Source organism: Macaca thibetana, chromosome 3 (genome assembly GCF_024542745.1).
Source record: "Macaca thibetana thibetana isolate TM-01 chromosome 3, ASM2454274v1, whole genome shotgun sequence".
Lineage (NCBI taxonomy): Eukaryota > Metazoa > Chordata > Mammalia > Primates > Cercopithecidae > Macaca > Macaca thibetana.
The window spans coordinates 21,518,766-21,534,729 of record NC_065580.1 but is presented as its reverse complement, the minus strand read 5'-3'; the positions used below and the strand labels follow the sequence as shown (position 1 = coordinate 21,534,729).

General features: G+C 37.7%; 1 protein-coding gene across 8 annotated transcripts in view; it reads right to left on the bottom strand.

Annotated features, from left to right (window-relative positions):
* The window catches only part of DGKI (diacylglycerol kinase iota), a 464,727-nt gene that overhangs the window by 86,204 nt on the left and 362,559 nt on the right, over window positions 1–15,964 (bottom strand). For 6 of the 8 annotated variants that reach the window (XM_050782372.1, XM_050782373.1, XM_050782378.1 and 3 more), the window contains 2 exons: window positions 15,518–15,597; window positions 12,951–12,995 (listed from right to left, as the gene is read on the bottom strand). In XM_050782372.1, coding sequence (XP_050638329.1) covers window positions 12,951–12,995; window positions 15,518–15,597 — 125 coding nt within the window. The remainder of the gene's footprint in view (window positions 1–12,950; window positions 12,996–15,517; window positions 15,598–15,964) is intronic. The other 2 variants (XM_050782376.1, XM_050782375.1) reach the window with 1 other exon arrangement.

The following is a 15,964-nucleotide window of genomic DNA, read 5'->3' as shown; positions in this document are numbered from 1 at the left end:
AAGGAGCTAAAACACAAGGACCCTTTCTGCATTTTGATGTTGAATATGCTGCAGAGGACACTATAAAAACATATCCTAATTTCGCTAGGTAAAAATCAACAGAAAGAATACAGGAATGCTTGATTTATCATTTTAAAAACCTAAGGATCCATCACACTATCTCTAGGCTATTCTAATTACAGAATATTGGATGTTATTTAGTCTAGGTTAATAAAATCCAGATTGAGGCACTGCCTCAGCAACACGACTACCATAGGTTGGTAAGGAAATACAGATGGTGTGTATCTTTTTATGTGCAGGTGGCTGTCATGCCCATGCCTGACTTTATTAATGTAGTTCGCTTTTGTTCACTTATTTACTCAACATTTTGATCCATGGATGGAAACTGCAAAAATGTTTGACCTACAGAAACATCTGATATAACTCAATGTTCTTAAAGAAGTTTTGTCTAATGATAACATTATAATTTTGTTTGGTGAAAACACATTGGTCACTATAAAGCCCTTTAAAATACTTTAATGGGTCCTCAAACAGGTTCAACAATTCTTGAACTCTCCAAAATTGTACACTAGATTTGGTATGTCTGTGGGTATGTTCATTTTCCTGGACAGAAAAACCACTGCTTTCTAGATTATCAAAGTGATCTGAGATTCCCAAAATGCTGAGAAAAAAAAAAAAAAAGCTATTAATTTAAAGAATCAAAAATTTAGGTCAGAGGGAATTCAGCAAAATAAGAAGATTCTGATCAGTAAAATGCCTTATGAGAATAGGAATCACCGATTCAAAGTTACTGGTAATTGTAATATCAAAACAACAAACAACAAAAGCTCTCTGAGCTTATGGCTATTCTCCTAGCAGCGGACTAAAACTAGGTCAATTTCTACATGGAAGAACTCAATTTTTTGCTTATTTCCATCCATGGTCTCTCCCAAGTGTTTGTTTTCAGTGCCTTATGTTCTTCTACTTATGTTCATTTTTATAAACAGACAGAGGAAAAATGTATTTATATTTACCATTGGATGGTATTAATAATTGAAGTTAAACAATACATCATTAATTAAAGGCATAGGAATCTGATTTTAAAAGACAATGTTACTTAAAATAATTGGATACTTTCCTGGTGACCTGAACATTAAACTGCAATTTTGGGAGTTGTTAGAAAAGCAAAAGTAGAGCTCTAACTTCTCTGAAATGCTTCCCTGAAATAGATTTGCACCCTATTTCAACTTTTTTGAAGCTCTTTCCACCTTGTTCATTTTAAAAAAGTGAGTTCTTAAAGAAAAGCTACTCACATAATAGGTTCTATGTTAAAAGTCATTTGACTTTCAATGAAAAACTGTAATTACTATCTGGGTAGATTCATAATGCAATTAAACTACTTATTTAAAAATTCTACATATATAAAATGTACAAAAGCATCAAGTCTCAAAAAAATTTGCTCTTGAATCTAGTCCATGTACATATCTATGCAGATGAAAATGCTTCACCTACATTGGGACACTAGAAATTGGAGATTTTTTTGAAGTCAGTGTTAAAATGATGTTCTAGTGTAGCAGATTGACAATATGCAAAATATACCTACAAAATATGCCAGCAATCTGTAAAATAAGCAACAAGAAAATCCAGGTATGAAGCACAAATGGGTGCTGAAAATATATCTCAAAGATCCGAGAGAGAATAGGAGGTGAAGAGCAGGCTAGGGACAGAAAAGTTGGTGGTGGTTGAGGTGGCGGTGGTGGATGTTGGATTTCACTTGAGTTGAGAAACAGAGCAAAAAGATAGTGAGAAAGTCTGCTTCGCAAAACTGAAATTTTTGTAGGATGTGATCATCATTATCACAGACAAGCTAAGAATTGAGATGCCAAAAAATGTTCCTGTCCTGGAGGTGTTAAAATATCGTAGGGGAGACAGATCTGATGAATGAGATGGAAAAACAAGGCGAGAGATTGTATGTGATCCAGCCCCAATTAAGCAGCAAGCCCAGAGGCGGCGGAAGGCTGATGGGATGCGCACCAGCTTTGAGAGGCACGACAATCCTGGAGCCCGACTCTCACCCGCTACTCGCTGTGAGAGTTTAGGATAGTTTCTTATCCAGTTCCTTGAATACCTCATTTTAAAATGGCTACAATAATATCTAACATAAAGGTTCTTTTGAGGAATTAATGACACATAAAATGCTTAACCCATTAGTGGAAACGTGTTTATGTGCAGATAGAATTATCCGAGAGATAATTATATCTCATGCTAGGCAGCTGAGACATTATTTTACCTAAAACAATTCTGCCCTTAGTCATATGAGGGTCTCATGGGACACTGGCCACATTTCAGACCTGGTCATTTAGATGGTGCTACCCCTAACACAATACTATTTATCCATAAATACATTTGCACTCAGATTCTGAGTTTTAGAGAAAAGAAATAAACAGGGCAAATTTGTATGAGTGAACACAAAACAGGGTGGCTTTTAACAAAGGCTGAAATCACGCCATTTGTTGGTTTGATGCTTATAGGGCTTGTCTTAATCAGCAATCCAGTGCCTCTGTTCACAATATTAGATGTTATATCATTGTCTTAAATACAGGATATTGTCTTCAAGGCTGAATGTCTTCTATCACCAACAGGCATACATTTCAGAACATTTTATTTTACTGATGTCTCCCTTCCCCATTCAAGAGTAACTGCTTACTTGGTATTACCCTAGTTTCACCAAAATTAACTTATCACTTGCTAATTTGGGCCATCATTTGTCACAAAACTATACATTATTCTTATTCCTGTGATACAATTGTGATCAACCTTTTCAATGCATGTTTATTAAAGCCAATGAAATGCAAGGCATGTGACTGGAAGGTCACAAAGAATAAAGCGTGGACCATGTCTTTAAAGGGTGGCTACTACACTAGGAACCAGTCTAGATGCTCTGCATGCTTCTCTCTGGCTCCAATTCTTGGAGTTACTGTAAGTCTGATTTACCAAGTTTCAACTTCTTTTCCCAAGGGATGACTATTTTAATTATGATTTTAATTTACTTCCTGGTTACTGCCAACAGCCACCAATTTTAGAAAAAGGATTTTGAGCCAGCTTCCAAAAGAATCAGAGTTTGGTAATAAGAAAAAAAAAAAAAAAAAAAATAGAAGACAGCAGAAGAAATTCACTGTTGGCAAAGCAAATGGAAGACTCAGTTCACATTTAAGAAAGCCCTTTCCTTTGAAAGTCTCAAACTTGGGGCTAAAAACCTTCGTTCTGGAGCAGTAGTTTACAAAGAGTCCTGGCGCTGAGGTACAGACAAGAAGTGCCAGTAGATACAATCCTGAGTCATCCAACCCAGTTACACAGAGGCCAGCTGTCACTATGTCAAGTAGAACAGGTAGCTCTTGACTCTGGCTGTCCTTCATTCCTTCCTACTCTTAGTCTTCCACCTACAGCTTCTACCCTGACTCATCTCCACTGTCTAGCAGTGAAGGATAAGAAACACTAATCTGGACAAGCTGTCAAAAAAATCACAACCACATTTTGGTGACGGTAATTTTCCTTTTTTTTTTTCTTTTTACGGTATGCTCATTTTGTGCTTCTGAGAATTTCATGTAAACACTGCTCTACTTCTGTATTAATGGTGGCTATAGATTAAATAAAGCTTAGAGTATTCCATTTTTTATTTCATCTACTGAATATTTTATACTTGATACAATTTCTCTCAGCCATATATGTTACTATCAGAATTCACAATTGGAGTGTTCAAGTCTTACATAATCATCTCCCCTAGTTTTAGGGTTACCTGGACACTGCCACAGAGATAATTTAGAAATATTAGGCTACAGTCTCAATAAGAGGTTAGTTTTAACCCAAAATCTATGTATGTGCAGGCTTTCTTCGTTTTGTTATTAAGAAGGCTGCATGATCTAGCTTCTACCTACCTCTCCTGCAATTCACCCCACTATTCTTCCTGAACCTCTTCTCCTACATCTAAGAGCTGACCACAGTAAAGAACTTCAGTTGTGAGAGTTTAAGTAAACTACCCAGACGTCCCAAGCTATTCAGTGGTGGAGAGTACAGACTTCTTTTACTTCAGAGCTCATGACCTCATGTACAGGGTTTTATAGCTTCTAAAGGAATTATGATTTCAGGTTTTGAAGGATGAGTGAGGTTCGGTATAAATCAAGTTTGAGAGCTCAGAATTTTCTAGACTCAGCTCAAACAAAAGCAGGAAGAAAGCAAACTAGAATGATCTAAATGGACATGAAGACCTCATTCTACTCTAGTCAAAGATCTTCCACAGATTCAACTTTTATTACTTGTCAAACTAAGCCTCCTGTTTCTTACCAGACAGTTTGCTCCTGGTAGCTCAGAGTTCCTGCTCCCACACATTCTTCAGTCTTGCTGTCTTCCCACTTCCCACCACTGTGTTCCCTGCTGCCTAAGAATTCCACAGGAATATGGTAATCAATGGGAACGATAGGCAACTCCAACCCAGACATAGGAACTGAGACTACAACCATGTGAAGAAAAATTCAATTACAGATTTTGGGTAACTTTGCTGTATGCGTTATGTAATTTACAAACTTCACACAAATACAGCCAATCTTAGTATGTTTTTAGCATGTGACATATTTTTTATTTCTGTTGTGATTTTATCTTTGAAGTACCATAAAGTTTATTGCAATATTGTTTGCAAACAATGGCAACAATACTACACAACCTAAAAATGTCTATCCATAGAAACAGGGTTAAATAAACACCATGGAATAGAGTGATAATTTTTAAAGACTGAGTTAGAGTTTCACCTATTAGCAAGATGTAATTTCCATGGTACATTACCATTAAAAATAAATTGTGGTATAATATGTATAGTGTGCACATGCAAATTGTAAATACATTTTTATTTTTATTATAATTTTTATTTTTATTTTTTGAGACAGAGTCTCACCCTGTCACCCAGGCAGGAGTGCAATGGTGCAATCTCAGCTCACTGCAACCTCTGCCTCCTGGACTCAAACAATCCTTCCACCTCAGCTCCCACGTAGCTGGGACTACAGGCACGTGCTACAGTACCCAGCTAATTTTGGGGTTGTTTTTTGTACAGACGGGGTTTTGCCATGTTACCCAGGCTGGTCTCAAACTCCTGGGCTCAAGCGATCTGCCCATGATGGCCTCCCAAAGTGCTGAGATTGCAGGCATCAGCCACTGCGCCCAGCTACATTTGTATTTTTAAGCAACAATCCCCATATATGTATTCATGTACATCTATATGTGGAACTTTATATAAATGTGGGAAAACAAAACTGCACACCATAAAGGTATACATTGGGTGGCGAGTTAAAAACCAAGCAGAAGTCTAGAATTATGTACAATATCAAAACTACAGTAAACCAAGATTATAAAACCTGGCAGATTGCAGAACACACATAGCTTTTAAAGGCAAGAGATATACCATGAAGACCTTGATATCAGAGAGAAACGCATATTGTATGGGTTAAAAATGGAGCAGGAATAAAGAGAAGCAGAATATCAGACAGGAATTCACAATTTACAGTGAAGGTGTGTAAACTTTTTATGCTCGCACATTCTTACCCTATCATGACCACATAGAAGAATATGTTCTTATGTACACAGGGTACAAATAATTCCTGCATCATGTCTATCTACACACCTTTCTCTTGTACTAAAAAAATAATAATAATGGGAGTGTAACTGAGTGATAGTGATGTTAATAGAGAGGTATTACTGAATTTTCTCTAATTCGTGTTTAAAGTAACTCTCGTTACTAATTCATACAGCTCACATCAGGTAAACACGTTCTCCGTTCTCAGAGGGCCTGGAAGACTAGTAGATTGGGTAGCCCTGGCATTAAGGATTCCTGGATTCAGGGGCATCCTCTGGCCTCTGCAGAAGGGTGAAAAGCAGTGCAATGTGAACCATGAATTAGACATGGAAGGAAATAGGAAGTAAGAAAAACAAACGGCTCCTTGAAAGAGGGCGAATATTGGTTCCAGGACAGACCTTAGCTTCATGGAAGCTCTAGGTTGGACCCGGCAATGTTCTCATCACTAAACAAGAACATGAATGGTCAGAGTATTTTTGATTTGTGAATGCTGCACATTAAACAAATGTACAGTGACCTATTTTCCAATACAGAGAAAAAATACAATCTTAAAAATATGCATCTTTCAAAAGTATCTGACAGAGTAGATACTTAAGAAATATGATTGTATGAATGCAGTTATATTTCAGAAGACAGTCACATAATTACCTGAGCTGTGCCTCTAACCATCACATCTACAGCCTTCAATGGTAATTTAGAGCCTCTAGTCTCCCCAGTCCTCTCAAATTGCATGATCAAATCAATGATTCATCAAAGAGATAAGATACTTGACTTGTCCATTTTTGGATCTGTTATTTTTCTTCATATAAATGGTGTGATTTAGATGAATGCAACTGTCATTGCTCTGTAATGTAGGCCAAATGACATAACCTTAGATATACCATGCTCCTTTCTATTTTAAATACAATAATCTAAAATTACATGCTCTTTAAATGAATAATATTAGCAAAAACTGCTCATTTCAAAAATCCCTGATACGTGAATCTTCGCTTTTGATATATGTTAATGGAAAATCTGCTTCTTGTGCTAAAAATACAGACACATGCACAAACACAAAACTGACATTCCTCATGTGTATATATTTCTGAAAGCCAACTGGCACAAATTATATAAAATTGATGAGAAAATCATCTGAACCACTATTTGGCATGCATATGCCAAAGTTACCCTTAATTTACATGCAATTGCTCATAGCTGATGCACACATAATTTAATGAAGGCACAGCAGCCCCATCACACACTCAAGTAAGTTTTCCAATTAAGCAATGTTCACCTAGTGTTGAACTATGCCTTCAATGTGAATGAAATTCTTTTTCTTTCATAAAATTGCAAAAGGACATAAACAGAAACAAAAGTTCTACGGCTTGGAAATCCCTGCCTCATTTAATAATGGTCAATGAATAATCACCTTACTTTAAACTTTCTCTTGTTACCCATTCAAACTTCTCATCTGTCTGTCCCAGCATCTCCCACACATCAGCCATCTATCCATTTAACATAATGTTGCATACAAATATGTATGTATGTCTCTAACTAAAGCCCCAAATAGACTTGCTATTGTTTATTTTAATATCTCAAAACCCCTTCACCTCAAACCTACTTTACCACCCATGACTCCTACAGTGGAGAAATACAGAAATGGCATGGCCATTCTTCAACCCAGATTTGGAAGATGAAGAAATAGTGACAGTTGCGTAGAAGATAGAAATAAGTAATATTCTAACATTTTCAAGAGTCCCTTTGTGTGAGAAAGTTCTCCATTAGCAATAATGACAACTCCAGTACTGCCTTCACTCCTCACGGACAACAGACCTGACCCTAGGCAAGTCTTATTTAATTCCTCATTTGACCCATTGCTGACAGCTTTAATCTAGTCCAAAGGAATAGCATTCTCCAAAGTTTCTAGCTGGTCCCATCCTTCTCTCTCAGGCAAGATAAATCAATTCCCAGGAAGACTCTCTAAACCTTGTTCCACTCTATCTATTGAAGGACTCTTCTGGACGCCAGAAAACAAATGGAGGAGGAAGAGATTTCAGAGAAAGGAGAGAGATGAATAAGGACAGCCAGAATAAAGAGAAAGGGGATGAATGAAATATTTATAGGAAAATGCTGTTTGCCCAGAACTAGACACAACTTTCATGGAATACAATACAGACCAGTACTCCAGAAAAGCAGGCATGTAGGAACAAAGGAGATCATAGGAGGAACAAGCAATGTAGACTCCGATCTGACCAAGAGGGTTTTTTTTTTTTTTTTTATGAAAGTGAAAGACGCCTGTACCACCTTGAAGAATGAAAAGGCTTTTCAATAATGTTATCTCTATTTTTAAACATTCCAACCATTCTGGTACTATTTTTAAGTGAATTAATTCTTACAGAAGGTAATCACCTGGCTGAATCTATTTTTGCACCTATGGGTGAATCCTATGGTATTCACTAAAATCTCAAGTTATAATTCCTACCATTTAATGCCCCATAAAGCATCACCCTGGGAAATGGGGAAACCCGGGGTGTCTACAAAAAACCCTCTAATTGCTCCTAGTTCTCTCTTTATTCTACCGTACTACATCTATAAATGCCTCCTTCTGTTCTCCATCCCTACTTTTTTTTTTTTTTTTTTTTTTTGCCCCTCCTCTTTCTTTCTCCTTTCCCTTTCCTCGTCTAGGTCTTATACCTATCTGGGGTTGTCATTTATGTACTGAAAACCGCCAGAGTAACTCAGGGTTCCTCAAGCTCTACACTATTGACATTTGGGGCTGGATAATTCTTCGTGGTAGAAGGCTTATCTGTGCATTATAAGATGTTTAATAGCATCCATGGCCTTTATCAAATAGATTTCAAAGTCTTCAGACATTGCCAAATGTCCCCCACAGGGAGCAAAATCTTCCCAGCTGGAAATCACTAGAATGGCACATCTGCCTCTATTCCTTAGTACCTTTGTGATTTGGCGTTAAGAAGGGGTATCATGATTTCGAGGGAGGAGGCAGAGAAGGAATTATCTCAAAGTAGGTGGCCTCAGAAAGCATCCTTATCAAATAAGCAGGTAGAGTCCAATTCTTATGTTAATTCTTGTTCATTTGGCAACATCAAGAATATCCTAAATCTGCAAGTGCAATGCATTTTGCTTGTAAAACGTACTAGTTACAGGTAACATCAATGCTATTAGGATGGAGGGGCCTTTGTATTTTGACCACAGAGATGGTGTAGGCAAGAATTTTCAACAGGCTATAAATATCTAACACATTCTTGTATAACCCATAATGCCTTATTAGGTTAATAAGAAGTGTCATTTTTGAGCCTCAGTGCTTTGTTGGCAATTCACTATGAATTTGGAAAAGGAAGAAACCAAAGCAATGAAATGCTTAAGTGGCGAGAAACTGCCATATGGCTCACTAATAAGGTGTCTTGGGCACATGTACACCTTTCTAAATGCTGCTTTTCTCCTGAGTTTTTTCTGGTCTTAGAAAATAGTAAGCTAAAATCTTAGCTGCAAATTAGTGAGCTGACAGGAATTTCTCAAGTTTTCAGAAATAATGGTATTAATTTATTCTCTTCACAGTTAATTCTCCAAGCATATTTAATGCCATCTCATAGACAAGAAGCTTCATTAAAAGACATTTAAGACATTTCGTTGTTCACGTTTCTTATAGCTTTTTCACCTATAACACTCCTTATTCCCACCAGAACAAACTAGGGAATTCTGATATAATCAGTTTCTGCACTAAGAAATGAAAGATTTAGTATTAAATTTCCTGCCACTCACTTTCTACATAAAAATTAATAGCACCTATATCCCATGTGTTTTATAATATGCACACCTAGAAAAAATATAAAAATCAATCCATATCTTTTCAGCCTGTCAATGGCATTTGACACTGTCCATTACTCCTTCCTCTCTGAAATACATTTCACTTTTGGCTTTCGTGATATCACCTTCTCCTTGATTTACAGCATCCTTGCTGTTCATCTCAGTTTCCATGATTCTTCTTGACCAATGGCTCTCTTGAATCTGCACTCTTCTTGACTCATGAATAAATACAGATAGAACACTGGGCCCTCATCTCTAACTGAATGCCTCCCTAAGTGATCTCCTCCGGCCTTGTAGTTTTAAGCACCATCCATCCATTTGCTGATGATTCCAAAATTTCTATCTCTGGGCCTGAATTTTTTAATGAAGTTTAATATTCATATACCCAACTGCCTACTCACCAACCCTCTTGGATCTAATAGGCATATCAAAACTAATATGGCTAACCCAGAACTCTATTTCCTATGCCTCCAACTCATTCCTCCTTTGATAATCTTAGCCAAACATGAAAGTTTATCTCTCCCAGCTCCATGCTTCAACCAGCTGTCCTCGCCCTGCTCGGGAAATTCCTCATTAGCTTCTCCCTGTGCTCTGGCCACGTTAATTCTAACACAGTCTCTTTTTCTTTCCTGTTTAATGAACAAATTCTGGGCTTCTTGGATCTTTTTTGTTCCAACCATTCCTTCATGCTCAAAGGCCCCTGCTTTTTATCACTCTGCTCACTCCTTCATTGTCCTAAGGAAGGATATGGGAAAAGGTGACACTCCTGACACTCATCCCTGATCACTGCATTTGTTATCCTGGATGTTCAGTGCACAAAACCTTTTGATATGACATTTGTAATGCAGCAGTTTTGACACCAAGATTTGACTGAAGTAAACAAAATAATGCAGCAATATTTTGACATAGTCAGAAAAATATCATTAATCCTTCTGAGTGTTATCACCAAACAATACATGTAATAAATAACTCAGTCAGCCAGGCGTGGTGGCTCATGCCTGTAATCCCAGAAATTCGGGAGGTCGAGGTGGGCAGATCACAAGTTCCGTAGACCACGAGGTCAGGAGATCAAGACAATCCTGGCTAACATGGTGAAACCCCATCTTTACTAAAAATACAAAAATTAGCCGGGCATCGTGGTGGGCGCCTGTAGTCCCAGTTACTCGGGAGGCTGAGACAGGAGACTGGCGTGAACCCAGGAGGCGGAGCTTGCAGTGAGCCGAGTTTGCACCACTGCACACCAGTCTGGGCGACAGAGCGAGACTCCGTCTCAAAAATAAATAAATAAATAACTCAGTCATATTGTAGTGTCTTATCCATCCATTGATCTCCATGAATAGTTGCAGATAGGGAATAAAAAAATGTGGTACAAAATGCCCACAGTTTAAACTCTCACACCAAAGTGACTACATTGTATAAGCCAGGAATAATAAGTAAATGTACTCTCATAAACCTAGCCAGGATAAATCTAACATATTTTGATAAAGTTGTAAAGGTTCAAAATGTCTAAGAGGAAAAAGTATAAACTCTGAAAAAAAACCATATCCTCATAGTATTATAACTACTACTGCCAATTGTTAGAGATCAGCTCTTACCTTTAAAAGCACTATGCTTTTTTTATTTTAATTTTTACTTTAAGTTCTTGGGTACATGTGCAGGATTTGCAGATTTGTTACATAGGTAAACATGTGCCATGGTGGTTTGCTGCACCTATCAACCCATACCCTAGGTATTAAGCCCAGCATGTATGAGCTATTATTCCTAATGCTCTCCTTCCTCCCACCCCCACAATAGGCCCCAGTGTGTGCTGTTCCCCTCTCTGTGTCCATGTGTTCTCATTGTTTAACTACCACTTATAAGTGAGAAGATGTGGTGTTTGGTTGTCTGTTCTTGCATAAGTTTGCTGAGGATAATGGCTTCCAGCTCCATCCATGTCAGTGCAAAGGACATTATCTCATTCCTTTTTATGGCTGCATAGTATTCCATGGTATATATGTACAACATTTTCTTTATCTAGTCTATCATTCATGGGCATTTGTGTTGATTCCATGTCTTTGTTATTGTGAAAGCACTATACTTTTTAAAATAAAATTTATACCTAGACAGTGGCTCTGGGTAAATATGCAAATAGTCACTCTGATGAAAGCTGTGCTCTATCTAAAAAATTAGGTGGAAATTTGTCTTCTAGTGGTTGGTAAAAACAGTCTAGAAGAAGTTCATTTTGTTTTTGTTTTTGTTTTTTTTCTTAATGTAAACATATCCTAAGTGACTTCTCTTCCTTTCAAGGCCAGACAGAGGGAAGAAAGAACTCTGGAAGTGTGGGATATGATGTTTGAGAAATAAACATACAAGTAAGAACACAAAGACCATTCCTGCCATTAAGCCTGAAGATAAGCTGCTTCAGCCAAGGGCAGAGTATGATTGGTAGGGGAAGAAAGCTACCTAGAAGGCTACAAGGTACAGGTTTTCTTTAAATTGTTGTGTTTTCTATTTATGCTAAAGGATGTTAAATTGGAAATTTCAGGCATAGGAAAATAGACACAAAAATCCAAAGTGAAGTGCTAAACCAGGATTTACACATTTATAAATTTAGGCAGAGTTACATTCCTCCCCACATGGAAGTATAAAGGGTTTGAAGAGATTTATTTGGAGAGAATTGTTGGCATGCTGTGATTCCCACATAGCTTTCCTCTTAACAGGGCAGGGTAAGGAGACTCTCAGATAAAAGGGCTTTAATGAGACCAGTTGAAGAGCTTTGTTTGGGCTCCGTGCAGTCTGGAGTAATACGGTGTGCTAGGATCTACATCATGTCTGAGAAATCTAATGGGTAAGAAGATGGCTGAAGAGATCTCTGCATCACAAGCGGGATGAGGAAGTTGGAAAGAAACTGCATCCCCAAAGTCTGCTGGGACAAAGAATAAGACTTTATATGGGCCATAGAGAGAGGCAGACTGAGTTTATTAGATTGTCCAAAAGACCAGGATGAACCACTCAGATTACATTTTAAAACTGTTGCTTGATGGTTCTAGGAAGCAGGGAATTCTCTTTTTCTGGAGGTGACGGAAAAAACATAGTCCTAGTGGCTAAAGGCAGTCATCTTGGACCAAGGTCATCTAAGCCAGAAGTAAAATTGACAGGAAGAGGAGAACAAAACAGAAGGACCAGCAGGAAAGTGGAGAGTGAGCCATGACCAAATGGGATGAGAAATCCACTTTGATCTGGACTTTTTGCTTATGTGAACCAAGAGACCCTTTCCCTGAAGCTAGTTTCAGCTGAGTTTTCTGGTATTTGTTACCGAAAGCACTTAATGTTATAACCTTTTCTAACTGATCTAGGAGAAAATCCACAGTCCAAATTTGTGCTAGACTAGGGTGGTCCAAAATCAGGAAAACACAAAAGAATCAGAATACCATTTTCACTAGGTTTTTAGAATGAACTCTATCCCTTGGGAAGATGTGAACTCTAAATCAAAATGAGACATTAATTGAAAGATGGACTTCATTTGGCCGAAGGTAAGAAACAAGGAGAGTCAATTATTTGTTACCTGGTAATGAACTCTCTGGGAGCCAGAAGAAACTGACTGTAGGTCCTAATGAGAAAATGGAAAAAAAAATCCATACCTTAAAATTAGTTTGAAGAAGCTGCCCCACAACTCGATCTCGACTGAACTCCCAATTTACTATTATTATGCTCATCTGGAAAGTATCCAACACACCCAAATTCATAAAGGTTAAATAAAGAAGGTAATGCCAGAAATCATAAAAGCAAACCAAGTTGGACTGAGAGAAGGTCATTAAGCTATTGAAACCCGTAAGTCCTACATAGTGTTTACAGGTAAGTGATATATTATTATTTCAATCTCCTATAGAGGAGACCAGAAGTAAAAGATAGGCAATTTTGTTCTAGTAAATGGGGATTATATTTAATTTGCATGTGAACTTTAGGCTTATGAAGGCGGCTTTGGAAATCCCCTTAAACAATTAGGAAGCTTTTCTTTACCTTAGACCAGATACATACTGTCATGGTAACTGTTTATACTGATAAGTCGCTTAGCAAATAAATAGGGGTTTTCATAGACTACAAAGAGAAAAATCACCAACCACCTCCACATTATCACGAAGTGCAAATTAACAGGGTTGAAATTAATGAGGTTTTACTGGCAGATTGTGAAAGCCTGACTCCTTTCATAAAGTTTTATAACGAACTTGTCACCATTGTCATGCCTCCTAGGCTTCCTTGCTAATGAGTGTCATGATTCAATTTATAGATGTCAGCAATCCTGGGTACCTTTGTCCTTACACCTATTTCCCACAGCGTTTCATCAAAGTACTTTCCATTAGTTTTAAGAACTTTTCCTCTTTATATGTTGAGTTGCCTCTTTTTAAAAAATCCTACTTTCGGCCGGGCGCGGTGGCTCAAGCCTGTAATCCCAGCACTTTGGGAGGCCGAGACGGGCGGATCACGAGGTCAGGAGATCGAGACCATCCTGGCTGACACGGTGAAACCCCGTCTCTACTTTAAAAAATACAAAAAACTAGCCGGGCGAGGTGGTGGCGCCTGTAGTCCCAGCTACTCGGGAGGCTGAGGCAGGAGAATGGCGTGAACCCGGGAGGCGGAGCTTGCAGTGAGCTGAGATCCGGCCACTGCACTCCAGCCTGGGCGGCAGAGTGAGACTCCGTCTCAAAAAAAAAAAAAAAAATCCTACTTTTAGTTGAATATTGGTACAATAAACATGCTATTCAGTTAGTTAAGTTGGATTTTAACAAAGTCAGTTCATCAATCATGTATTAATATTATTCTACTGTGAAGTCTTGTTAACAAAGCTCTACAAGTGTTAATTTAAAAAAAAAAGGTAAAAAGGTTTGGTACCAATTATGATTCATTTTTTTCATTACAGGTTTCTGGAGTGAGATTCCACAGCAAAATACAAACATTATTTTGGGAAATGAGATACTAGAAGTTTGGGAACATATTAATAGAATTGGACCTGAGTCACTAAAAATTCATATATTTTAACTTGTTTAAGTCGCTATCCTCAGTCAAAATAGCTTAACAAAGCCGTAAGTATAAAATTCGTTGTCCATCTTTCTCTCATCCATATCAGTATTCAAGATTTGTCATCTATTTCTCAAAATCAGTAATTTCTCACATCACTATGTGCCTCCCACCTGAATTTATTTCCACCAAGAGAAACAGAATCAAATATTCAGGGATAAGAGGTTACAATTCAGAGTGATTTTAAACAGTATGTATTGACTTTATTTACAATCTTTACCTATGTATAACATGTTGACCGGGACAGAGTTGCTTATCAAGGGGTATCAGCTGGGTACCACCCAACAGCTGTAAAAATACAAATGTCTAGGCCACACCAAGAAAAGTGGCTCTAATATACATCTTTCATCAAAAAACAATGATAAAGAAATCGTCATTTATGCTTTTTGCAATTTGTGGAATGGAGACAGTTAAAACTCCCCCTCAAATTTTTGCAGAAACAACCAACAACAATTGTAAGAATGAGTTTGGGTCTCCTGGCTTTGCTGGTGCAGTTCACATTTGGGAGTGCCATATATTGTGGTCACTTCCACTCTGTTTCTCTAAAGCAAGACCAGATTGAGAAAAAAAAAAAAATAGATTATTCTTTGTGTTCTGACAAATTACTATGAAATGTAGAGGATTTTTGTTTCCTACAGAAGTTTTATTTATTTTTTTGTTTACAAAATCTAGCTGTCTCTGACATAAGTGTCAGACATAAAACATTACATATCACTGTTTTCTTTCATAATTTAGCAGTCCCTGTTGAAATTCTGAACATCTCAAATATACAGGTATGTGTCTGGTAAGATGACAAGTTCCAAGCTATAGTTACAGAACACACCAGGGCAACAGCACCCTGTAGTTAAACCAGTCAATGCTTTCCCATTTCAACTATCTGAGGAGTGAACAACAGAGACAGTGGGAGAGGGTGACATACAGCATATGCTTGAAGGACAAAGCCACCACATTTCCATTTCCTCTCCAAATGCATCATTTCAGAAGCAAATACGTATGGCTGGTAATTGTTTACAAAAATGGAAAGTTGAGAATAAGAAATGGGCTAAATAAACTCACCTCCTGTAGGCGGTCTATGTACATACGGCAAGTCTCCAAATCACAGTCTCCACGCACAACTAGAATACCCAGAGGTATCGCTAAGGGTGAAGGAAGAAGAAAAATCTAAAATAACATATTTGATTTTTCTATATCAGCATAAATGTGTTTTTCATGGTTAAAAAACAATCTCATAAATATTATGGGTTTAGATAATGTCCATAAAAAGAAAGAAGTACTTTCTCCTTATACCTTTTTTATTATTTCAGTCTCTTCTTGTTTGCAGTTGTCACACACTTCCCTAGCATGATCCATGTTGCCCCTTGCCAACTGTCCTTCATCTCATTGTATTTCAGTGGCCCTGAGATGAAGTGAATTGTCACGGTAACGATGGACTGGCAGAACAGGGAGGCTGCTCATGGCCAGTTGATAATTGTACTTGCATTTTTTATGCTTATGCATAAATTT